Raw genomic sequence first — 25,234 nt, 5'->3', positions numbered from 1 at the left:
AGCACAAAATAACGACTCCCAGTTAAAGAGAAGCAGGAGAGATATCTGTCATACGTCTCTTCCTGAATCAGCCACTCGTGGTACAGAGCCCAGTACTTTGATACTGGAGCCCTTGGTTTGATGCTATGGATCAGGAATACAGGGCTCACAGTGCCCACCCAGAGGGGAAGGAGATCTGCTGCCTGGCAGGCCTTGCCGGAGCCCACTTCCCTGAGTCACGGGCATTATATGACTAAATGGTTCCTTAGCCGAAATACCCACTGGAAAGGATTTCTCACCAAGGCTGGGAGAGGAAAGACCCAGGGTTGTGGCCTGGGATCCTCAACAAGCTACAGGGCAAGGCTGTGGGGCAGGGGATATGGGTACCAACTCAGGGAGGAATGGACACCAGCATACAGACTGGGTAGCAGGTCCGCCACGAACACCACAGAGCTCAGTGGGCACAGTAGTTCAGAAGAGGCGCAGCACTGGCCTCATTCGAAACCCAAAGACAGCTGAGAACTGAGATCCAATAAGAAGAGTGTCCCAGGGGCCCAACTTTGTATCTACAGGACCAGGTGTGCCGCCAAGAAAATCAGGACCCCAGAGGAAAAAAAAAGAACAAGTTACAATTTTGACTTTAGTTTGCCAGTGTTTTTCTTGCTGTATTCAAAGGAGGGACTGCTTTACCTAGACTTGATCATAAAACATACTTTGAACTCTCTTCCTGGTTCCATCAAATACTGTGAAATAACACACACAGAGAGGCAGTAGGTAACAGAGACAGACAGATGACCGATGGGACAGACAGATTACATGAGTGACAGACAACACATAGGTGGTCAACTCAATAGATTCTAGAAAGACACAGATACATTTAATCCTTCAATAGACGAGCTAGACAGAGACCGATATATACATTAGGCCAATGCACATGTGACAGATTAAATAAAAAAGATGAATGGATGACAGACAGAGAGACAGATATAGATGGATGACCTGAAGAATGGTAGCATCCCCCAAAAATTGGAAACTGAAATCCCAACCCCCAGGAAGAAGCATTGGGAGGTGGGGCTTTAGGAGGTGGTAACTCCATGAATGGACTTATTGTGCTCACTAAAGAGGTCCAAGAGAACACCCCAATCATTTCCACCATGTAAAGACACAGTGAGAAAACAAGCGTCTGTGACTCATAAGGCAGGCCCTCACAGACACCAAATCTGCTAGCGTCTTGATCTCAGACTTCCCAGCTGTGAGAAAAACATTTCTGTGGTCTGTAAACAGCCCTCATATGGTATTTTCTCATAGTAGCCCTAGGTTAGTAAGTAGGTAAGCAGGTAGATAGATGGATCTTATCTATAGATTAGATAGATAGATAGATAGATAGATAGATAGATAGATAGATAGATAGACAGAGATAGATGGCAGATATAGATACATGATAGACAACTTACAGATGATAGAGAAAGATAGATGGTAAATATAGACAGATTATAGGTAGGCAGATAAACACATACAAAAATACATAGATGAGCCATACCAACTAGACTAACAGATGAAGACGGATAAGCTACGTGAGATTCACACACTCCATACATATCAGAATAACCATTTTGCAAATATCATGGTATAAAAAAAAATCCACAAATCTCACTTATTCTGTACATAACCCTAAGAAATAACAGCCTTGTCATTCTCACAGATGTGAAATTGCTACCTAGAAACACATTAGGACGGTGGCTTCCAAACAGCAAGGGAAAACCAGCTCGGGTCTGATTCTTGGTGCTCTCCTGTCACAGAAAGCTTATCCTCTGAAGTGGTCCAGTGAGTTTCACCTAGCCTCAAGAGCGGAGCTGGGATAAAAGATCTGAATGGTTGCCCGGAATACCCTGATTCTATGTTATTACCAAGATCTTTTGATTCCTTGCATACAGGCTCCCCACAAGGACGGACTCCAGTCCTGACCTATCATTAGAGGGAGACTAGGTCATAAACACTACTGAGTCAACCTAAGGCAGTAGGCTTCTGGCAGAAACACAGCACAGCGGGTGGCCCGTGGGCCTGGGGAAGGCAGCCACCCCTGCCTGATCTACTTCTGCCCGGCACTCCTCTCATCTCGGCTCCCGCCTCTCCTCCTGCTCACCGCCTCTCCTACTCACTCCGAGTCCTAACCAGTGTCGGGGAAGGAACCAAGAGAAACCTTCCAGACACCAAGGACAGCAACAGCTATGGAATCAGGAGGCTCAGTCCCATTGCTTTCCTAAGATTCTTGAGGAAAAGCGGCTTTGCAAGCCACGCCCCCAACCAGGTCTTAGCAGTGACGCCCCTCCCCTTGCAAAAAGGAGAAAGCGAAGCAGGGAACAGCCCAGAGGGCACCTCTAGCTTTTACAGACCTCCGTGAACATCCATTCATTCCATCTCACCAGAAGTCCAACTGTCGAAACAAGATCTTAGATGTTGGAAGCTTCCAAACTAGCAATGCGAAACCCATCTAGAAATAGAAGTTTCTGTGCCTGGGGTTTGTTTAAAAACTCCCCAGGGGGGGTCCAAATATGCAGTTATACTTTTTAATGTTGGCCAGAGATCACTACAAAATTCCCTCTACTGGAGAGGGGCCTGAGCCACCACCACCCAACTTCGGGCACTATCTGCTCTATCATTAGGGGAACGATCAGCCACATTCTAAAGGGGCTGCCTCCCGAATGGGCTAGCCAGAAAGAACTCTAATTTCTACTCACTGTAACCCCCTTTGCCATTAACCACAGCAACGAGGCTGACCAACGGCAAAGAACTTGAATAAACGGCTTCACCCAACAATGGCCACAAGTCTGAGGCAGAACCCTCAAAACCCAGAGAAATAAGGGGTCACTGCTTGGAAAGAAATGGGAAACATGGCTGCCGAACGAGGAAAGGGATGGCACAAGAAGAGCCTTAAGGGAGTAACTTAGGGCCAGAGCTATCGACGACAGCCACCACAGCCCAACAACACGTCTCTTGGCCAACTAGTGCCTAAGGCACTCAGTTTTGTCTTTTAACCATTGCACACCATTTATTGTCTGTGTACCTACTGGTGTATTCTGCATGAGCAGGTGTGTGTGTATGTGTGCATGTGCATGTGCGTGTGCGTGTGCGTGTGTGTTTATTCTACATGAACAGGTACAAGCTCCTGTGATCTGAATGAGAAATGTCCCCCACAGTCATGGGTATTTGAACATTCGGTCCCCTGTTGGTGGCGCTGTTTGGGTAGGCTTAGGCAGCAGAACCTTGCTGGAGGAAGGACTTCACAGGGGTCAGGCTCTCAGAACTTAAATCCTCCAACCACTCCAGTTTGCTCTCTCTGCCACGTGCGGATGGTTGAGGCGCTCCCTACGCCAGCCACCATGTCTGCCTGCTGCCCTGCCTCACAGCCACGCTGGACTCCGATCTCTCTGGACCAATAAAACAAAATAAGCCCTTTCTCCTTTAGGTTACCTTGGTCACAGTAGTTTATTATAGCAACAGAAAGGTAACCAACAGAGAAGTCAGAGGAAACCTCTGATGTTGTTCCTACGGTGTTTTCCACCGTGTGTGTGTGTGTGTGTGTGTGTGTGTGTGTGTGTGTGTGTGTGTGTGTGTGTTTGTCCTGAGACAGACCAAGCAGGTTAAGCTGACTGTCCAGGAAGCCCCAGGAATTGTCCAGTCTCCTCAGTGCTGAGATTATAAGTACGAACCTCCCTACCACGCCAGCTTTTGGTGCATGGGTTCTGGGGAATGAACTCGGGTCCTCAAGCTTGCATGGGAAGCCGTTTAGTGATTAAACAGGCGTCGTTCCCCGGCTCCTGTGTGAGCACAGGAGGGGTGCTCGCTGACCGCTAAGCAGCGTCAAGTTCCTGAAGTGACTAAGCACGCTGGCTCTGTTTTCTAAACCCCTTCTACCCAATGACTCAATACAGAAGCTGGCCAGGGGCAGCTACAGCATCACCACGGTGCGGAAGGAAGGTAAGCCATGAAGGGGGGTGGTTTCCACACTGCCCTTCCCCAAATTCTAGGATGCTCCAGAATCTGAGGGGGTGGGGCAGCTACCAACAGGAGGCAGACAGGAGAAAATGGGGACAAGGTCCCGGGTCTTCCACAGCCCACCGACACCCACCATCCCCACTAGACGTACCGTCATCAGTCCTCTGTCCAGGACCACCATAAAGCAACCTGCCAAGCAGCCAGTGACGCCAGCTCCCAGAAAGCCATGGGCATACAGACATGGCCAGAGCTCCAGCCCTGCCCTCCAGACATCTCTGCCCCATTTACGCAGCTGGGATACAGAACAGGGCATCTTTGGACCATGGAATCGTATCTACCAACGGAAACCCTGAGACTGAGACACTGAGCCACGGAAGCCTGTCACTCATCTGCCTTTGAAGGTTGGGGAGACCTGACTGTAGCCCCAATACGTCCCCTGCTGCCCCACCACTCCTCCTGGCCCCAGCCATCATTCTCACTAATCGGACTGATGGAAAGTTCCCAAGAGCCTGCGCATCTAGGGAAAACTGGAGACGGGTCTCTGAAAGCATCCGAGGAGGACTGAGACTCACCCAGATCTCTGTGCACCACCACCAGCAGAGAAGAGACTTCCATCCAGGGGGAGGGGGTCGTCTCAGGAGATGAAGACTCCCATCCCTCCCTTCCTAAGCTGGTTTGATCTCTAAGGCTCTAACTGCCAACTCTCAGAACCAGGATGCAAGAAAGAAACCCTGGTGGGTTGCGGTAACTCCCACAGTGCCCCTGAAATGGATCTAGCAAAGCATACAGTTAAGTCCTTCTGCAGGCTACAACTGAAAGAACTGCAATGTTGTATGCAGCAGGCTGAACAAGGCTAACACTTCAGGATCCTTCAAGAGAAAAATCCCTGTGAGATTTTGTAGTGGGTAGCTGTTCCAGCTTTGACCTCGAAGCACCGCCCCAGTGAGGCAGACGGCAACTGCCACGCCTACCTATGACCTGGGGCATGGCCAAGACAGGAGCCCTTAAGACCCAAGATCCATACGTGCCACCCGCTTGGCTCCCCATGATCCTGGATGCTGGATTGCAGACCAAGTCAGAGTTCTCCAGAGAACCACGTTGGACTGCACCTCACCTCTCCCAGATCCTGTAACCAACCCCTTCTTTACTGGATGTAAGTTACCCCCAAAATAAACCTCCTTTTAACTACCAGGAAAACTACGTGGAGTTGCCTTGTTAAATCTCCTCATTAAGACAGGAGGGCTAAACCTTTGGGAAGAGCTCTACTGTCCTCCAGGATGCTCCTCCTTATTCTCCTCAGCAACAGGTATCAAGTAATTGGTCCAGTCACGGACAAAACCTTCCAGTCCAGCCAGCTGGCCAGTGACACCTGAGCAAGCCCAGAAAAGGCCTTCATGTCCTTAGGCAAATTATGTGACTTCATCCACGTAGGGCTCGGGAGATAAGAAGCTGAAAGGCAGTGGGGAGCATCCACACAGACAGTACACTGGATAACGTGGATTTCTAAGCACCACCACAGGCAGATTTTGTGGTGACAACGTTGGGCCTGGACTTGGAAACTTCAGTGTGATGTGGTCGCCAGTTTGGTAAACACTTTCTAACCAGATTCAAATGAGCACTGCAGAGGGAATAATCAAAGTATCCATTACAGACACATCCAGCTCACACTACGTGTTCACACGCAGGCCTGCCACAGGCAGGGAGCAAACCCAAATGCCACATGGATGCACAAATGACAAGCAATGGATGTACCACAGTGGCACTCCTGAGCCACGTCCCCTGGATCTTCCTCCACCCACAGAGGGAGCTGGGACAAGTACAAAGGGTCCTGGGAAAGGCTTCTGAGTCCACCAGGGTCTCCAGGGACACATGACTTCGCCTACAGCCACTGTCCACAGACAGCAAGCTCTCTGTGCTCTGCAAACCATCGTGAGTCTCCAGGCCCAGCATTTATGCCAGAACAACTCAGGGAGAGAGCCTGCCTCGTTCACAACCACAGACAGGCTGACACGTCTGAGCTCTGGGCTCTCCCCAGCCACTGGCAGAGTTGATCACTGCATTGGTGTTGGGGGGGCGGGGGGGGCGGGGGGGGCGGGGGGGGGGTTGAGCACTAAGGGAGTGAGCAGCCACCGCCATCACAGTCCGCACAAGACACAGACTTCTTAAACCCACCTGACTCAGTCATGCAGCATCACTCAAATCAAGTGTCCTCGGAGTTTTATTTATCCATCCGTCCATCATCCCTCCCTCCCTCCCTCCCTCCTAGCACTGACACTGCTTGGGTGGGAAACTTGAAAACAGAACAGAGGGCTTCAATGGACACATGACATGAAACTACGTGTCACAAAGCATGAGATAAAGATCCACCTTTTGCCAAGGGACAGAGAAATTATGGGCTACAGGGAGGGGGCACCTACGCTGAGCCTCAAAGGGGTGAGGATTCTCACTGGCAGAAGGAAGGGCAGTCAAGGAGGCGATGGGAGCCGAGGCTGGCCAGCAGGTTCGCAGAACATTGCAGACGGCTCGGGTTGCATTCTGTGAGCAGGAGGGAGCCCCAGCAGGAGTCGGAGGAAGGAGACAACATAAGCAGAGCTTGGGAAGAGAGCGTCCAGCCACAGAAAGCTGAGGCCACATTATCGGAACAGAAAGCAAAGGTGGGAACTGGCTGGATACAGAGGCAAAACACACTAGGATGAGTGAAGATCCAGGGAGGCTCTGGGAATCAGGCCAGGGGGACTGTGAGGCAATGCTCTGGAACTGGGCACCAGAAACGCAGCAGAGGAGCCACTCGGGTTCACCGTGCCCAGGTTCCACACCTCGAGGAAAAACCTTGGACTTAGGACAGAAACAGAAACTTCTGTCCTTGGAGATCCGGCCTATGCAGCCAGCACAGGCTTCAGAGAGATGCCCAGTGCCCTGTGGTCACACACTCTACATCTGATAATTCAACTAACTCCAGATCCATGGTTTGGTTTTTTTTTTTTTTTTTTGTTTTTGTTTTTTTTTTTTCTTTTATTGCATCTTACTGAACATGTGCAGACTTTTGTCGTCATTAAGTCCTGTGCTGGGGAGTTTCTGCTGTAAACTTGACAACCTAGAGTCACCTGGGAAGAAAGAACCTCAACTAGAGAATTGCTCCATCAGATTGTCCCGTGGCCAATGACTGGTGTGAGAGGGCCCGGTCCACTGTGGGCGGCACCACCCCTAGGCAAGCAGGCCCTATAAGAAAGCGAGCTAAGGACAAGCCAAGTGAACAGTAGGCAGCATTCCTCTGAAGCTTCTGCTTGAGTTCCTAGCCTCACTTTTCTCAATGATGGACTGGACCTGGAAGTGTAAGTTGACAAAAAAATCCCTTTCCTCCACAAACTGCTTTTGGTTGTGATGTTTATCAGAGCCACACAAAAGCAAAGTAGGGCACGCCCCGAAATAATACAGCATGACAACTATTTCCGCCAACATTTACATTTCATTAGGTGTTATGAATAATCTAGAGGTTATTCAAAGTCTCCAGGAAGGTGTGTGGAGAAGATATGTAAATACTATGCTCGTCTGACATAAGAGACTTTAACACTCTCAAATTTTGTTATCCTTGTGGGGAGTCCTAGAACCAACCCCCATTTTCCCAGTCTAGAATCCCAGCCACCCCCACCACCCCCCTCCAGCCACCATCATGACTCTGGGGCCAGTGTGGATGCCCTATGTCTGGTGTCTCTGCCCACCCGTCCCTGGATGGAAAGGGCAAAGGGCATCCTACCACCCTACACTGGGTCACCTCACAAAGATCCCATTGTGTAATGATCAACAGCAGCTTGGCGGGGCGATAATAATACGTTCTGCCAGTGATGTGGCACCTTCTTTACACGGGAACATTCAGGGGCATTTTCTTCAGCAGGCAGAGCCTTGCCACACACAAACGGAGCCTCCAGGGCCAGGGGAAACACAGCCAGAAAGGAAAGAGGTAATGATTCACACACACCCCAGTGCAGGTCACAGGGATTAGAGGAGCTGAGAGGGTCAAGAGGAGAAGGTGTGGGCAGTCTTTACACCAATTTACCCAACTGCTTGTTTCTACAAGAAGAAGCCCTTCAAGTTTGCACTCGAAGACACCCCAAGCCTTTCTTTCTGGCTTTAACATGTACTCGGAAGCCAGGGGCCTCTTTCAGGAAGCAGGCACCGAGTGACATGAAGCTATCCCCCTGCCCCACAGAGCAAGCTTCAGCCACACACTCAAGCCAAGCAGAATATATGTGCGCCCAGCAAGCAGAAGACAGGAAAAAAAAAAAAAAAAAACCCTGATTCCTCACCTGCATCATTAGAGCCCCTCTCCAGGGGGAAGACAGTGTAGCTGAGAATCCTGCCCACATCAGCAACCATGGTTTTGGCAAGAGTCGTTAGTATTTTTCACAAACTACCAAAGTAACGGAAGTAGAGTGTGACAACCCCGAGCACACAGTTTACCCACATAGTCTTTGTCTTTCCACCTTCTATAATGCTGTGGTTCAGACTCAGGACGTGAGTTCTAGTGCTGAGAGATAGGCTCCACCCTTCTGTTCTATGAGATCTTTCATCTAGGCCCCTTGCTATTGAGCCAAACTGACTGCATCTTGAACCCGCACTAACACCATCACATACCATCCCAACAGACAGAGCTGGCCAGCGTGCCCCCTCCTCTTCCCTGGAAATCTCCTCGGGGCTCTCTAGTGAGCATCTGAGGTCTCCTGGATCAGCACAAGACATACTGAGATGCCTCCACCTAGGGAAGGAGGTCCACAGGTGCTACTCAGAAAAAAAAAGGGGGTCAGGAAGTGCCCATTCAGCCAAGTGAATCCCAAGCAGCCAACAGAGCAGCAAGTTAAAGTGGGGTTTGTATGAAGGGCTCTTCCAAGAATGGCACCCACAAGGCTGGAGCAAGGCAGAGCAGCAAAGAACACTCCTGGAGGGGCTGTCTCACGGGTGTGACAAGGGAACAGAGTGCTGTCCCCAGTGCTTCCGATGGAAGACCAGGATGATGGGAACACCAGGGAGTCAGGTGTGATTCAAAATGCAGGAGACCCTGGACGTTGCTCCTTTCGCTTCAGGGAGACAGATGGGAACCTTCTAGACAGACCCCAAAGCCATGGTCATCACCAAAAAACACCCAGGAAATCAGGCTTCAAAAAGCACATACCGAGGTTCTTTCAGTGTTGACCCAAACCATCTTCTCAGTCCCACTCTTAACTCTTCCTCCGTGACACAGTGCCCTGCCTTTTGCTCATGGACAGAATCCCTTTTCTAACACAGGACTCTGGTAGGCCACTGGGCGGCTTCCCCACCCCCCACCTCCCCAGTCACTTGTCAAAAGGCATGCTGGAGTCAAACCACTCACGAGCAAACTCTGAACACAGCTGCCATGTCCAGTGAATACGCTTTAGATTAGATTGAATCAAGACACAACACCCTGAGAGGGATGCATGAAAGGACACCACTGTGGGAGCCTGTGGCTTGTCTGTTTAACAAACAGCTATTATCAGTAGGTCTTGTTCCCAAGCATAGTAGTCTAAGTCATTCAGTGTCCAGCCCCCATCTCCCTCAACTGAGCTTCATATCGTTGGAGTGGAGGCTTCAGGCTAACACTCCATTTGCACCCGAGTGTGGTGGCATATGCCCACCACCCAAGCATTTGGGAGGCAGGGATATGAAGATCAGTAACTAATCTCAGCTATACAGAGGGACTGAGACCAGCCTGGGCGACACAGAGGACCCTGTCTGAAAAACTAACGGACAGGAAACACTTCGTTTATCCTATCTTCCTTCTGAGAACTATCCTTAGAATGTTCGTAATCTAATATGGATGACTTCAAATGCCTTACTTTCAGAACCCAGTCACATTTGGAGGTCAAGGAGGACAAAAGCGCCAGATCAGATTGAGCAGCAAGCCTTCCTCTTATCCTACATAACTCCCCAGGAGCTCATCCTCAAGTTCAACTGTAGGAGCAAAGCTTAGTAGAAATTGAGGCCAAGGGAATAAGACAGTTTACTCTCTCCCTCTGCTCTCACTCGGAGCTCTGCTAGGCTCGGCAATATTAGGGTCTAGTAACCCAGACTCATTTTCACACTGCCCTGGATCCCTGCTACGGTGATGGTGCCCAAGCCTTACTGATCATGGTGGTTCCCCCAGCCAGGGCTGCCTTGGTTCCCTGGAAGAAGTCATCAGCTGACGTCATTCCCTGGTCAGGCATCTGGAAGCGAGTGTGCACGTCAATGCCTCCTGGGATCACCATTCTGGAATGGGCTTCGATGGTCTTCACTCCTCCTGGCACAATCAGGTTTTCTCCTATTTGCCTAAGAAAGCAGAGTTAGTGAGAGAGAGGCCAATGATATGTGGAATCAAATCGGATCTGACATCTGTTTTCATTAAGCTATAAACAGACCCTCACTACATGATGAGCACTTTTGGGGTTGTTGCTATAATCATTCACGGGAGCACCGCCCACTCCTCATCCCCAAACATGAGCAGATGTAGAATGAACTAAGAAACTAGGCACAGCGGCTCACATAATCCCAGCAATTTGGGAGGCTTACATGAGAATTACCTCTAGTTCAAGTTCTGTAGCCTTGACCACAGAGTGAGTTCCTGGCCCACCTGGACTGAAGAATGAGGCCCCTGTCTCCAAATATAACTTATACACAAGGCAGCAAATTCCTAATCCAATGACTAGTTATCAGAAACCCCTAAGCTTGAATACTAACGAGGCCCCAAAACACTTCTATATCATTCACTCCGCCGCCGCCTTCTAAAACACCAGCCAGCTAGTTTTCCAGAACAGTTCTCTCTTGGCCCAATACTATTTCCCAACATCTTTTTCCACCACTTTCCTTTTCAATGTAGGGAAAACAGAGGTGGAAAAGTGGAGGGAGAGGAAAAAAGAAAAGTAAAAAGTAAACACTATAATTCCAACAATTATAGAACATGGAAGCAGGTGCTCATGGATTCAGATAAAGGCAGAAAAACAAATATCCATGCTGTTTGGGACATGCATCATATCCATTAGGTGAGGGGATGTTGTAGCAGTGTTTTTTGTTTGTTTTTGAGGGTTTTGTGGGGATTTCTTGGGGGTTTTGTTGTTGTTGTTTTGTTTGAGACAGTGCCTCTCTGCAAAGCCCTAGCTGTCCTGGAACTCACTATGTAGTCCAAGCTGACCTCAAACTCACAGAGATCCACCTGTCTCTAACCCCTGAGTGCTGGGATTAAAGGTGTGCGCCACCAGACACAGCTGTAGGGTTTCATTTTTTGAGTCAAGATCTTACCATCCAATTAATTGTTTTTTTAATTTTACTACATCTTTCTACCAATTTTTAAAAGGAAAAATTAATCAAGGAGGAGTTAAATTTCTAAGACAAATAAACTACACTAAAAATAGCATTGGGCTGCTCCATTCCAGGCCAGCGTCCTTCAGCTAGACCCATCACGTTCTCCTATGACTGGGGATGCAAAAGGAATAAGGAAGCCCTAGCCTGTGATCGCCAGAGCTGAGACTCTTCCAGACAAACACACATGGAGAAAGCATTAACTGTGAAAACATCACGACCCATTCTGGCTTCATCAGTCAGGGTGAGCGCTTCCAAGCAGTCACAGCCAGTCCAGCTCACCCTCTCCAGACTCACTTGCTGCTAGCGTTTGGTGAGCACTGCTTATTTAAAAGATGTCGTTTGCTGGGATGTTTGTCTTTCAACAGATGTGCTCCCTCTCCAGAGCCCAGGGGCCATCCCCAGAGGAAAGGCACGAAGAGATTGCTACACTCCACTCAATTAACCCTCCAGAGTCCTAGAATACCCAAACCCAGAACATAATACACAAGCAGCACAGGGTGGTCTTATTTATTCTAGGAACCAGTTCAAGAATGAAACTTAGGGTTGGTGAGATGGCTCAGGGGCTAAGAGCACTGGCTGCTCTTCCAGAGGATGCAGGTTCAACTCCCAGCCCCCACAAGATGGCTCACAACCATCCATAATTCCAGTTTCAGAGGATCCAATGCCCTTTTCTGACTTTCAAGGACACAGATGTGTTTCTCTGTGTTGATTTTGTGCCTGTCCTGGATCTCAAACCACAGAGATCCGCCTGGCTCTGCCTCCCGAGTGCTGGGATTAAAGGCATGCGCCACCACCGCCCGGCTGAAAAAATTTTTTAAAAGGAATGAAACCTAAAATCTCCCCAGCACTAGGCAGTCATTTATCTGAGTTCCTGGTAATTAACTCAATGTCCTGTGGCCCTTCCTGATTAAGCAAGCAGATATACATCTTAATAGGCCAGGCTGCATTCCACAGCCTAGGTCCTACGACTGAGTACTCCATCCCAAACAACCACAGTCCGGGAAAACTGAAGTGCATGCAGCCTATCACAAACCAAGCATGTGAGCTGGCAACCAAAGGATGTTGTGTCACCTCTGTTAAAAATAGTCAATTACATAACACATGGGTGTTCGTGTGTGCTGTGACTTCCAATTCCCTGAATCTGAATGCCCAAATTCATTAATTACCACCAATAAAAATGAGCTGAAAAGATGCTAAATTGGTCACTTTTGGTTTTCTGGCGGCGCCTGACTAATGCCAGATGCACATTCTACCAATGTTACAACATTCCCAGCCCAAGCTTAGCAACTCTTGGAGTCATTAAAGCCTAAGACTATTTACATGAAAGGAGCTAAAGCTTAGGAACACAGAGTGTGTGTGTGTGTGTGTGTGTGTGTGTGTGTGTGTGTGTGTGTGTACACATATACACCTCTACATAGCAATGAATCGTACTTACTTGATCAGCCCATCTTCCATATATATGTCCGCATAAAAGGACTGGTCATCATTCACAATCTTGCCACCTTTGATGAGAAGGCGATCACTCTATAACAAAGAGGGGAGCAAGGTCAGAACACATAACTGACCTAGGAGAAGAGAAGCACCCATCCCCAGGGGGGGAGGGGGACTAGGAGCACATTTTCATCATTCAATAGTGATGCTCAAAGCCAGGGAATTTGGGGAGGTACCTTAACCAAGGTGAATCTACTCTCCCTCGCTCCCTCCACTAGCTGGAGGATTCTCAATGACGGTTCCTACAGGAACTTCCGTGAGGAAGGGGAGGTAGTGAAGGGCAGGACTTACTGCCTCCCAGACTACAGACATTCCTCTCAGGGGAGAAAAGGAGGGGTCCCTGCAGGCATAAGCCCCCTGAGTTTATGATGAGTCAGAACACACTGGCAAGCTCAACCTAGACAAACAAACCACCTTTTCAAGAACACCTTAGACCTGAAAACAAAAAAAGGCCATTACAGAATATTCCAGCTAAAGAAGACAATGCTTTTGAAATGATTTTTGGCTAAACCTCATACTTAAAAAAAAAAAAATTCCACCCACATGTAGGAAAGTCAAGTCTTGGCAAAGTTTTTGTCGGGGAAAACTGACCAAAAGTCTGTTGTCATAGCATATGCTACACAAACACAGAGTCTTCAGCCATAACAAGATGTCAGCAGCTTAGTGTGTCCATCTCATGTGCATTTATCTTTGGGGTAAATCACAACAAGCACATGGCCGAGGGAGGGACATACACCCATTTAGCAGGTAAGAAACACAGCTTTATGATAAATTAGAGACATGGGGGATGTTTTTAAGTCTAATACCACTACAGATGGTTGACCCACTTTCGTGTAAAAAAAAATAATTATTATAAAGGCTAGTCCAACTGAGACAGCCAAGAGCATGTAAAAGAAATGCTATGTTCTGACTCACAGCTATCCAAAAGACTGTGGATGGGATGTATGTGATGTCATCACCCTGCTTTGGGTGGACGTACAGGTTTATTATTTATTATTTCAGAGTAGATAGAAGCCTTCCCAGCAGCACCATCCCCTTTGATTATGCTACCTACACCTTTCAAAGGACAGCATTCATCTTGATAACAGTCAACCCAGAAGCCTAGGACAAAATAAAATCTCAGCAGGTACTCCCTGCCTTTTGCAACCACCAAGAAAAGGAAATTTTTCCTTAAAATATACACATGGTGCTATAGAACAAAGAAAACAAGATACAGTTGCACATAAGTGCAAACACTCTTGGGCTTAGAAAATATTTATTGTTTCTGTTACATTGAAAAACAGGGTCAGTTCAGTTTTACACTGTAGGATCTTCTATCCAGATGTAAGCATTGAAAAAGCCTTGAGAACAGTCAACATGGAAAGGGTAAACAAAAAATCTTTACTAGTCCTGCTCCTCATACCAAGCAGTCAGAGTCTTAGAACCTTTGTGAAGTGGATGGAGCAGGATTCTAATCCTGTGACACATGGGGAAACCTAGGCTCAGTAGGCTTAAGCCTGCAGGGACCTCTCCTTTTCTCCCCTGAGAGGAACGTAGTCTGTAGTCTGGGAGGCAGTAAGTCCTGCCCTTCACTACCTCCCCTTCCTCACAGAAGTTCCTGTAGGAACCATCATTGAGAATCCTCCAGCCAGCGGAGGGGGATGGGGGGAGATTGGATCATAGTTTATTCAATCTTGAGCCTTCTAGACGAAAGCTTCTTACATAAGAGGCGGGCCCCAGTGACAGAGGGAGAGAACCAATAGATCCTAGGGCATACGACTAGATGTTTTTAAAGGATAGAGGGGGCGCTCTTTTAAAAAGTGGTCATGTGGGTTGCGTATTTTCCCCCTCCTCATACTGTCAAAATGAAATTGTCTTATTTGTGCAAGAAGACAGCAAATCACAAGAGGTTTGCAGGAATCTCCCCACCCCCACTGCCCAGTTCCCCAGATGCGGTCCTTCAGAGCAGTGAGCATTTTACGTTGTATCCTGTGTGTCAGTCCTTTGGGATCTGGTACCAAGGATAGGGTGTGGGGTGCCTTGAAAAAAGGCTAGTACCCACCCTTGTCTGAGAACTACCCAGCCCAAGCTAGGGCACACGCCCCCTCCTCTGGGCAACTGTTCTTACAGGGCTCCTGCAGATGGGTGTGTCCTTGTGCACCAAGGAAAGAAGGCCGGGGTCCCAGGGCCCCAGAGACAAGCAGGGAAAAAGCTCACCGTCAAATCCGACCTTAAAACCTATCTTCACTATTTGGAAGATGCCTTCAAATCTGCGTGTCCCTGGGTCCTAGCCGGCCACACGCCGGCTAGTGCAAACACACAGCATTATATAACAATCAATTTCCTTGGAGATTCTCCCTGCCCGGGATTTCCTTCGAGGATGCAGAAAACTGGACTGGTGAGATTTTTTTTTTTTTTTTTTTTTTCAGTAAAAGACGCAAAGCCGGGGGGGGGGGGCAATCCCCAAAGCATCGCGAATTCTTCACAGAGATGCTTGGCAGGGATGCAGGCCTTGAACGAGGCCAGCACCTCGGCTCCGGTGATCATTGTCTAGGGCAGGCCCGGCCATCTGCGCGAGTCGCAGCCAGCGCCATTACCTCCGCGAGCCTGCTAGCTGCTGTCCCCAGCGCCCACCCGCCCAGTCCGCTTTGTATGCGCCACCACAACCGCCTCGCTGGTGGCGGAAGGGGCAGGAAAGACGGAGAAAGCGAGCCAGGAACCCTGCCAAGGCCCCAGCTCCAAACCAGAGGGCTCCCCAGGTCCTCTTCGTCCACAAAAAGCTCCCGCCCTTCTCTGCTCATCATCGAGTCCCGATCCTCCCTTCCCTCTGCATCATCCCGGTACACCCTGCCCTTTCCAGCATCCCTTCGCTGTCATGACGCCTCCGGGCTGGAACTCGCTCCTTCTTGCAGGAAGAAGGCTCCAGAAAGCTCTTTCTGGAGGGGGCGGGAGACACGGGAGGGTCTGTTTTCCAAGCTCCCCACCACCGGACTCCCGGAGCCCAGCCTTGCGGCACGCAGCCGGAGAACAATATCCGAGCGTCGACCATGCATATTCAATCTGGCATCCATTTGCTTGCACCCCGCGGGCAGCGCTGCAGCATCTCGTGCTGACAATGAAGGATACAGAGGATCTGGCGCACTACCTCCATACACTCCCGCGCCTATTTCAATGCCTTGCAAATTGCGTGCCTTATAACTGTTATTACCTCTCCCAACCCCCACCCCCACCCCCACCTTCACCACCATCGCCTCCGTTGGCAACAAGAAGGAAAAGTTGAATCTCTTTCTCTCCTCCACCTTTAAAATACATTCTTTAGCTATTCTATGTCACAAAAGGTTGCTCGCCTTTCTGGAGTGCCAAACTTACCGTGATGCGTGGGATATTTTTCTTCCCCTGATAAGACATCTCTCCTGGGGGTGGGGGAGTAATTTCAAGAGGACAGCTTTAAAGCAAAGATAGCCGGAAAAAAAAGATTTGGTTTAAAATATATGTATTTTTTGTAGGAAAAAGGTACAATCCCTTAGCTGGCCTTGCTGTTAGGAGATTTCAAAACTATGAGACAAATGCAATCCTCTGTCTCTTCTCCTCTCCTCCAACACAGATCCAGCTAGGGCGGAAAAAAAGAAAGAGAGGGAGAGAGAACAGGAGGGAAGGGGGTGGAAATAAACTACAGCAATAAAAGCCTTGGTTCCAGTCGGCCACCACCGCGCATGCGCCGCCAGCCACTCCCTTTCCTCCCAGGCAAAAGCCATCCGCTTCGCGAGAGACGCTCACTGATTGGCCAGGGTCGTGGGATATGTAAATGAGAGGGGCGGGGCAAGGCGCAGCGCCCGGGCTGCGACTGCTGCAGTGCGCGCAGGGCGCGGTGCGTGCGCCCGAGCAGGGAGCGCGCCTTTCGCGCCCTTTCTCTGATCCTGGGCGGGCGAGCGGGCACTGCGGCTGGCAGCGACCCCAGATGCTGCATCTGCAATTCAGGGCACAATGGAGGGGTGGTCGTCCCGGGAGGGTGAGGAGGGGGCGCAAGCCCGCGATGGAGGGGCTTCAGTACGGCCCGGGCGGCACGCACACGCCCGCCCGCGCGCCAATCCGCGGAGGCCGCCGCTGCAGCCCCGCGTGGGGTGACTGCGCTGAGCCAATGGCCTCGCTGGCGGCGAGCGCGCGACTGCACCGCGGCCTCCCCCGCCCTGCTCGCCAGAGCGGCCTCCGCCCTGCAGCGGCTGCTGCGACAGGGGACTGACGGCTGGAGGAACGCGAACAGCATCCGGGAAGGTCGTGGGCTGCTGGGCACCGGACGCCCCGCCCCAGAACGGTTTTTTGTGACTGCAGGCTACCGAGAACAAGAGATGGAGGCCGGCGCCTATGAGGCAAAAAGGGCCCAGTCTTGCGCCCTGGTCGCCCTTTTAGCTGGCACACCAAGACTGGCTCCTTTTGTGTGGCTGTGGCGCCTTCAGATCTGGGGAGGAAAAGCTGCTGCGAATCTAGCTGCAGGGAGTCAGTCCTAAGGCCCCCACAGCCAGAAGCAATGTGATAGGTTATAAGGAGCAAGAGCAAAAGATAGGAGAGGTTACATCCCACAGAAAGGAGAAACTGAGTAATGGAGAAACTCAGCCTCTAGTCACTAAGCATTCCAGGCCTCTCTTCATGGTGCTAGTAGTGCAATAATAGGCCTGTGAGCCTTTGACTGTCAAGCCAGGCTGTGATGTTGTAACAATACCTGGGGAAGGGGAAGAGCTGGTGCAGTGGACCCGGGAAAGGGTCCCCGGGCAGATGACAGAACTTCTGCCTAGGCATAGCTTTGACCCTCTCACCTTGAGATCAAAGAATGCCTGTGGTTACTGCTTAATCTGGGTCACTGGGCAGCCTTTCAGGGAGGGGGGTATCTGTTTAATTGGCTCACACCTGCTCAGCAACGATTAGCCAGATAAAGACAGAATTATCCTGGGGGCTCTGTTTCCCTGTTTTGTTTTTGGTTTTTTTTTCTGCACCTGGCCACTGTAGGGGTCTTCTGTCTTTCCAGACTCAAAAGAGGGGTAAAATCCACCCTTTCAATTCCTGCCTTAAAAATCTACAGTCCCCGAGGGACTGCGGCTTCTGGCCAGTTCATTCAAGTTCAAGTTGGATTTAAGCTGTACATCTTGAAAAGAAAACAGAAGCCAGTCCCTGCTTCCTGTTCCAACTGTATGACACGCACTAGCAGGGCGAGCCCAGATCCTAAGTACTGGTGTCAACCGGTAATGGCTACAGACTTCAGGCTCAGAAAGCTTAGCAGGTGGATCCTATAGTCCCAGCACTCAGGATGCTGAGACAGGAGGATCATGATCCAACTGGGCAATATCATGTACTGAAGATAGATAGATAGATAGATAGATAGATAGATAGATAGATAGATAGATAGATAGATAAAGCAAAACATATGCTTTCCTTTCTGGGAAAGCCAGATCCACCTGGGCAATATAGACTGGAAAATAAATAAACAGATAGATAAATAAATAAAGCAAAAAATATGCTTTCCCTTGGGAAAGCCAACAGTAAAGTTCAGCTAGAAATCAGCAGGGGAAGGAGGGTCCTATTAAATCACAGGAAAAAATAACTACTTGTCAGGCAAGGATAATGGGATTTAAAATAATTTAAACAAAATAGCCTCTAGTTACATCGTTTGTTTCTGCTGCACTTTCCTGCTCTTGATCTTAATGCGTTTAAAGACATCTTGTTGTTTCCCAATTTGCTATGGAATATTTTGTTTTGTCCCATCCATCCATCTTATTAGTGCCAATCTCCTTCCCACAGCCATCCACACAAGGTTCTTAGCCCATGATAATTGACATTTCTCCCTATAAATGCCCAGAAACATAAGGTTAAAATTGATTTATCTGTCCTGACTGGAACTTAAGAGAATATTTGGCACATAGAAGACCTTGAAGAGAAAACAACTTTAATTAATGAAGGAAGATAATTGTAGTTTGCATATCTTAGCAAACTCACTGCCCAATTCAATACAGGAAGATTAAAAGGGGGTGGGGAAGAAGCATCCACACTGACAGATGGGTTAATCCGAACTGTATTTGTTAGCTCTCTTTAAAGACACTCAATGGAAAATTCCTAGGAAATTATTATCAGTCTCCAGCCCGACTTCTGGGTATTTAAAAATTAAATGCCCAGCAACAAGGATGAACCTGTCTATTCTGAATTCACGGTCTCTTCCAGAGCCCATCTCCCTCAGTTCCTCACCCAGCACCAGAAGAGGGCGAGCAGTGGTGTCTACTGAGACAGTCCTTATGATGGAATACCCCAGGATCTGGTGTCATCTGGGGCAGGGAGCTGAGAGTTGGTGAGTTGGAGGTGCCCAGTCAGAGACTGACGTCAGCCTCCACTGCAGTTACAGGCCCCTCCCCCTGGACTCACACCCTGTCACAATGCTCAGCAGATACACAGAGCTTCAAAGCAAACCTCTCCTTGCAGAGAGAGAGAGAAAAAAAAAAAAAAAAAAAAAAAAAAAAAAGCTACAACCCAGTAGTAGAGTGCTAGCCTAGCATGCCCAGAGCTCGGCTGTGTTTCGCTGGCCTTAGTAGCACAGACTTGGAACTGCGGCTCCTCAGGAAGCTGAGGCAGGAGGAACACAAGTTCAATGCCAGCCTGGCCAACTTATCAAGACTGTATCCTAAAATAAAAGAGGTAAAAAAAAAAAGTAAACTTTGTGCTTCCTTTTCTTTCACTTCTGGTTTTTGTTTATTTTTCCTTACCATATAAGATGCAGTCCAGCAAGCTGTCAGACCTATAGCAGGCATTAATGATTGGTACATAAATAAATAGGCTTTGCCACTTTAATTGTTAGGGTAAAACCAAAAAGGCTTTTCCACATTACCACCATGCAAAAAAAAAAAAAAACACCCCAAACTCATTCTTTGTTTTGACACTATTACTGTGCTGGGTCTTGCCTTTCTGTCCACACAGTCCTCTTCCCCAAGTCCCTGGAACCACAACAGAATTCTACTTGCAAAGCTTATTTTTGTGGGACAGGGGAAAGCTGCCTATGTTTTTGTGCTGTGTTTCCTCTAACAAAACCGCTGTGTTCGACTAACCCTGATATCAGGGAGTGTCGTTAATCTTAAAATGAACCTCAGAATCATACAACGTGTCCCTAGGAAAACGTCACCATTACTGATTTCTGAAGTTGTATTTTGGAGACAAGTAGGGGAAAAGGGGTTCTAACCCGGGGCCTTATGCTTGCTAGGCAAGCACCCCCTTTATGGAGCCACACCCTTGTCCTCTGCAGCGGCTCCTTCCTCCACTCCATCATTCCGTCTTGTATGATATTTGTCCTATCATGCCACCCATACCATATGATACACCCCAGCACCAAGCCTGGGAGAGGGTAATTCTGTTTGAACTCACAGAGCTAAGAACCTATTTCAAAGTCTTAGTGATTGCTCACCCTTCTAAAGAATGCAGCAGGAGGACTCCCGACTGGGAAAAGATGGCTATGCAGATGGATGGAGTAGAGATAACACCCACAGGAGATTTATAAGATCTTTTTACCAGAAAATGGGGTGGTGAGTTGAGGGCTGCCGTTCTGACGCTCCGGGGTGACTGGCTACTCTCTCAGTTCCTCAGTATCTACCCAGTATGAATTCTGTCCGGGCCCAACCCACCAGGGCTCTCGGTTTCATCTTCCCCCTGTGTGGGAAGCTGGAGTAACCATTTCTGCTTCTTCAGGCACACAAGGGGCACCGTGGAAGCACAATGATGAGAACGTCACAGAAAAGAGACACTTGGAAACAAAATGCTGACGGGAAAAGCGGAACCCAGATGTGGCCAGGAAGAACAAGCCACAAACCCCTGCGCCACTGCAGTCAGCCGCCCAGGGCTGCAACCTCCAATGTGCTCTGCAGAGGTTAGGATGACGCAGTGGTCAGGAGCATCGCCTAAATCAAAGAGCTTTGGTTAAAGTGCTCCTCTGCGATGGCCACGAGCAATGATGACTGCTTTATGGAACCCCAAAGGACACAGATTGCCAAAGAACAGCTGAGTAGCCATACATGAGGCCAGCCCACTACCACCTTCAGTGGGTACATCTTTTGGGTAGTGACCACTGAGGACCATTAGGGCAGCCATACACTGCTTTTTACCAGAACTGAGCAGGTATGAACCCCCCTTTGGGGCTCTGAAAAGGTCCTGAAGATCCCCTGGCTACATGAGGCTGAGAGGAGTCTTAGGGCACAGATGGAAGCATGACCCCTACAGAAATTAACAGAATCCAGCTTTCTCTTCCAGTCTCCAGTTAGCACGGATACCACCCAAAGGACCCCACAATACACATCTTGCACCCCAATATGTGTGAATACAGATGTCCTTGGGGTCTCTGTCCCTGCTGGAGACACAAGGCACCTGGCTCTGGCCTTCCTGTCTCAGGTCTTCCCTCTGGTGGCCAATGAGGAGTATGCATATGGTTCGCTCCTTTGTCCTGGAGTAGTGGGCTGCACACTGGGAGAGAGCCTTTAGCCTTTAGGTTACTGGTCCTGGTGTCCTCAGCCTGTCTGCCCATCAGAACCATCTGACCCTGGCTCCACCCTCAGGACCAGAGTCTCCCAAAGCCAGGTTCAGGAAGATTATTCTCCTCTGGGCACTGAGTCGCAGACCCAGACCTTCTATTTCTAAAGGAGAAAAAGAAAAAAGAAAAAAAAAAATACCAGCTACCATGAGCTAAAAGGAAGGTTCTACCACTACTCAGAACTCCCTCTACTTCCCAAAGCACAATGTGGCCTGTTCTTTCTACAAAATAGTGTAATAGTCTAGCTTTCATCAACTTGTCTGGTTTCCACTAACAATCCAATCTGCTACAATGTTGCTCTGTAGCTAGAAAGGTAGAAAACAGAGCACAGACTGATTCAGTCATGAGGCTGAGAGCTTCAACACCTACTCCAGGTGCAGGTGTGGCTCAGTGGTTGAGTTTATCTAGAATATGCAAGTCTCTGGCTTTGATCCCCAGCCCTGCCAAAGTTCAAATTGAATACATTTTTAAAAACAATACCCATCTTTCACCTTCCCCCAAGCCCTACAAAGTGTCTTTGTATCCTATCTTACAGATAGAGTAAGGTACAAAGAGGTCTCTAGTCAACCATAGCTTCCCACTGGAGCGAGAGAAATAGTCAAATCCAAGAGCCCCAGAGTTCAGCAGGTGTGTTCTCTCCGTAATAAAGAACTTGATTTAGAACCCAGGCCCTGCCTTGTACAAGAGGAAGGCATGGGTGATCTACCATCTGTCTTCACTCATTTCTATCCCTGACCCCCATTCCTAATGGATTTCCCGTTACCCCCCAAATCCATCCCTTTCTTGCCTACACCCCACCCCATGTACATACACAGAAAGTAGCTTCTGTAAGCATCCCTGGACTTCCTGTCATGAGAACCAGCACAGAAGGAGACCAAAATTTAAATGAAAATGCTTCATGGTTCTTCCCACTAGAAGAATAAGGTTTACCTCAAAGGCATGTGGGGATCTAGACGCCCGGTGTATCTGCTTGCACTGTCAGAGCACAGTGGAGAAAGTCGGGGTAGGATGGAGAAATCCCCCCTGGCCCAACACAGGTAAATCCTGACTACTCACAACAATGACAGCCCAGAAGACTGGCCTAGGCTCGCATGCAAGAGAATAGAGCCTCTGCAAGAGTCACCCGCTCTGACCTCCAATCTTACCAGACTGTCTCCACAGCAACACTTCATAACACAACACTGACCCAGTGTGGCAATGTGTCCATGTCTGAGAGAAAACCTCTCTCTGTCTCTCACACCCCTTCTATTCAGGCATCGATGTTTCCACCGATGAACATCTTGCAGCGAGGGAGACATGCTGTACTTGCTGTGTCCAGCCAAGACACCTCTTAACCCAGGTGGCTGTGGTGCCCTGTCATATAGCTAGGGTAACTGAAGGACTTTTTTTAGGTTTATTTCAACAATATTACATTGATTTTCATGTAAATCCACACCTTAGGCTCTTTCAAATCACTCACTCCTGTGCTCAAGTCATACAACCCAAGGTCTGTTTGTTACAGCAGCAATATTCTTTCTAGACTGACTGCTATCAATGTGTCTACTCTTTACTTCCTTGAACTTGGGGAAATGCTCCAGCCTTTTCACCCCTGGGCTCTCTGTCCTCACCAGCCACTGCCCTGCCACTGTCCTTCTTCCACAGCTCTACTCCGGCAAACTGTGCTCTGTTTTCATGGTCTTCACTTCCTCAGCTTCCTTTCCCATTAGCTTCTCAAGCCACAACCACTGGCTTCTTCCCCTGCTGTTGAAAGAGATCGAACACAGAGTTGGCAACTGGTCAACCTCAGGACCCCTTTGTAGACTTTACCCTAAGAGACCTGACTGTGCCAGTTAACTGTTGTCTCTACCTGTGTTCTTTCAACAACTATTAGCTGTTTAGTGTCCACAGCACATTAATAAATGAATAAAAGAAAGTTACACTATATTATTATATAATATGATCCCATTCAAAATAATCAATAAACTTGATTTTAGAGTATTTAAGTTCACAGGACAAAATGGGCAGAAAGTAACAAGAGTTCCATATGTCCTCCACAACAAACACACAGTTTCTCTTATTATTAACATTATATATATGGAAAGGTCTCATTCTAGAGCCAGGTGACCAAGAATTTATTCTGTAACTTTTTTGTTTTTCAAGACAGGGTTTCTCTGTGTAGCCCTGGCTGTCCTGGAAATCACTCTGTAGACCAGGCTGGCCTCAAACTCACAGAGATCTGCCTGCCTCTGCCTCCCGAGTGCTGGGCTTTGTTCTGTAACTCAAGCTGACCTCAAACTCATGGTGATCTTCCTACCTCCACTCTCCAAGTGCTGGGATTACAGGTATGAGCCATCATATCCAACTCTGACACATTATTAATTAAAAAACATAGCTCACACTAGAGTTCACTCTGAATTGCTGTGGTTTGCTTTTTTTTTTTTTCCTTTTAGGACAGGATGTCGTATAGTGTAGATTGAGCTCCAAGTCATTATGTAGCTGAGGATCTATTTGAACTCTTGGTCCTTCTGCCTTCACCTCTCAAGTGCTGGGAGGCATTACAGGCATGCACTACCATGCCCAGCAGGTTTTCTCTTGAATGTACAGTCTATGGGTTATGAAAGCCAATGACATGTATCCACCATTACAGTATCATACAGAATTGTTTTGTTGCCCTAAAAAGACCTCTGCACTCTACAGATTATCTCTCTCTCTCACACACACACACACACACACACACACACACACACATACACACGGCAAACACCAGCCTTTTTGCTGACTCTGTTGTTTTGTTTCTTCAAGAACATCATATTGTTGGAGTCATATATCATGTAGACTTTCAAAATTAGCTTCTTACATTCATCAATACATGGGTAGGATTCTCTGTCTTTTCATAGCTTGGTAGCTTATTTATTTTTGTCACCTACTATTCTATCAGGTGAATAAACCATTTTTTTTCTTCACTATTGAAAAATATCCATCTTGGGGGTTGGAGAGAACTCAGCAGTTAAGAGCACTAAACTGCTCTTGCAGAGAACCCAGGTTCAGTTCCCAGCATCCACATGGTGGCTCACTCCAGGGGATTTGATGGCCTCTTCTGTACTCTGAGACACTGCACACACATGGCGCACTGCATACGAATAAACTAATGCAAGCAAACACATACACATTAAGAAAGTTTAAAAACAACGATCTCTAAAAAAGAAAGACAACTTGGTGGCCTCCAAGGCTTTGCAATTATGATCATGCTGCTGTAAACATTTCCATACAGAATTTTGTCTGGACACATGCTTCATCACATCAAAGTGTAGGGTCACTTGGTCACCTAGCAAGAGCATATTCCCTTTTGTAAGAAATTGCTCAGCTGTCTCCCAACATGGCTGTTTTGCATCATATTGGCATCTGGCTTCCCTTCAATGTGAGTTCTTAGCACCTTCACCAGGGATTGGCTGACCACCTGGGGTGTGAGGGGCTTTTTTTTTTTTTTTTTTTTTCTTTTCTTTGTTTTAGTTTGTTGTTGCTGTTGTTGTTTGTTTTGTTTTTGAGACAGGGTTTCTCTGTATAGCCCTGGCTGTCCTGGAACTCAGAGATCCACCTGCCTCTGCCTCACAGGTGCTGAGACTAAAGGTGTACACCACCACCTCCCAGCTATTGTCTTTTTTTAAGTAAAGGTTGTTGCTGGTGTTGGTGGTTGGTTTGGGAGATCTGTTTGTTTGTTCACGATGCTGGGACTGAACACAGCCCTTCATGCTACTAGGCAAGGACTCCACCACTGGTCTTCATCCCCATGAGATGTCATTGACTTCTGGGCATCCTATCTGGTTGCATTGGTCTGTGCCTCTGTCTTTAGCCATTACTACCCTGTATTTATCACCATAGCTTTTCATATATTTTCAAGTCAGAAACTTT

At 48.3% G+C, this 25,234-nt stretch overlaps 1 protein-coding gene across 2 annotated transcripts in view; it reads right to left on the bottom strand.

Moving 5' to 3' along the window:
- Dpysl2 (dihydropyrimidinase like 2) overlaps positions 1 to 25,234 on the bottom strand; it is a 100,025-nt gene that overhangs the window by 45,419 nt on the left and 29,372 nt on the right. Inside the window, exons 1-3 of one of the 2 annotated variants that reach the window (XM_028890024.2) lie at positions 16,165 to 16,445; positions 12,761 to 12,849; positions 10,112 to 10,296 (exon numbers count right to left, since the gene is read on the bottom strand). In XM_028890024.2, the coding sequence (XP_028745857.1) occupies positions 10,112 to 10,296; positions 12,761 to 12,849; positions 16,165 to 16,203 (313 nt within the window). In that variant the 5' untranslated portion in view covers positions 16,204 to 16,445. Of the gene's footprint in view, positions 1 to 10,111; positions 10,297 to 12,760; positions 12,850 to 16,164; positions 16,446 to 25,234 lie in introns of those variants that run through there. The other variant, XM_028890023.2, reaches the window with a different exon arrangement.

The sequence above is a fragment of the Peromyscus leucopus genome, chromosome 9 (assembly GCF_004664715.2).
Source record: "Peromyscus leucopus breed LL Stock chromosome 9, UCI_PerLeu_2.1, whole genome shotgun sequence".
Taxonomy (NCBI): Eukaryota; Metazoa; Chordata; class Mammalia; order Rodentia; family Cricetidae; genus Peromyscus; species Peromyscus leucopus.
This window is presented reverse-complemented; position numbering and strand designations above follow the sequence as displayed.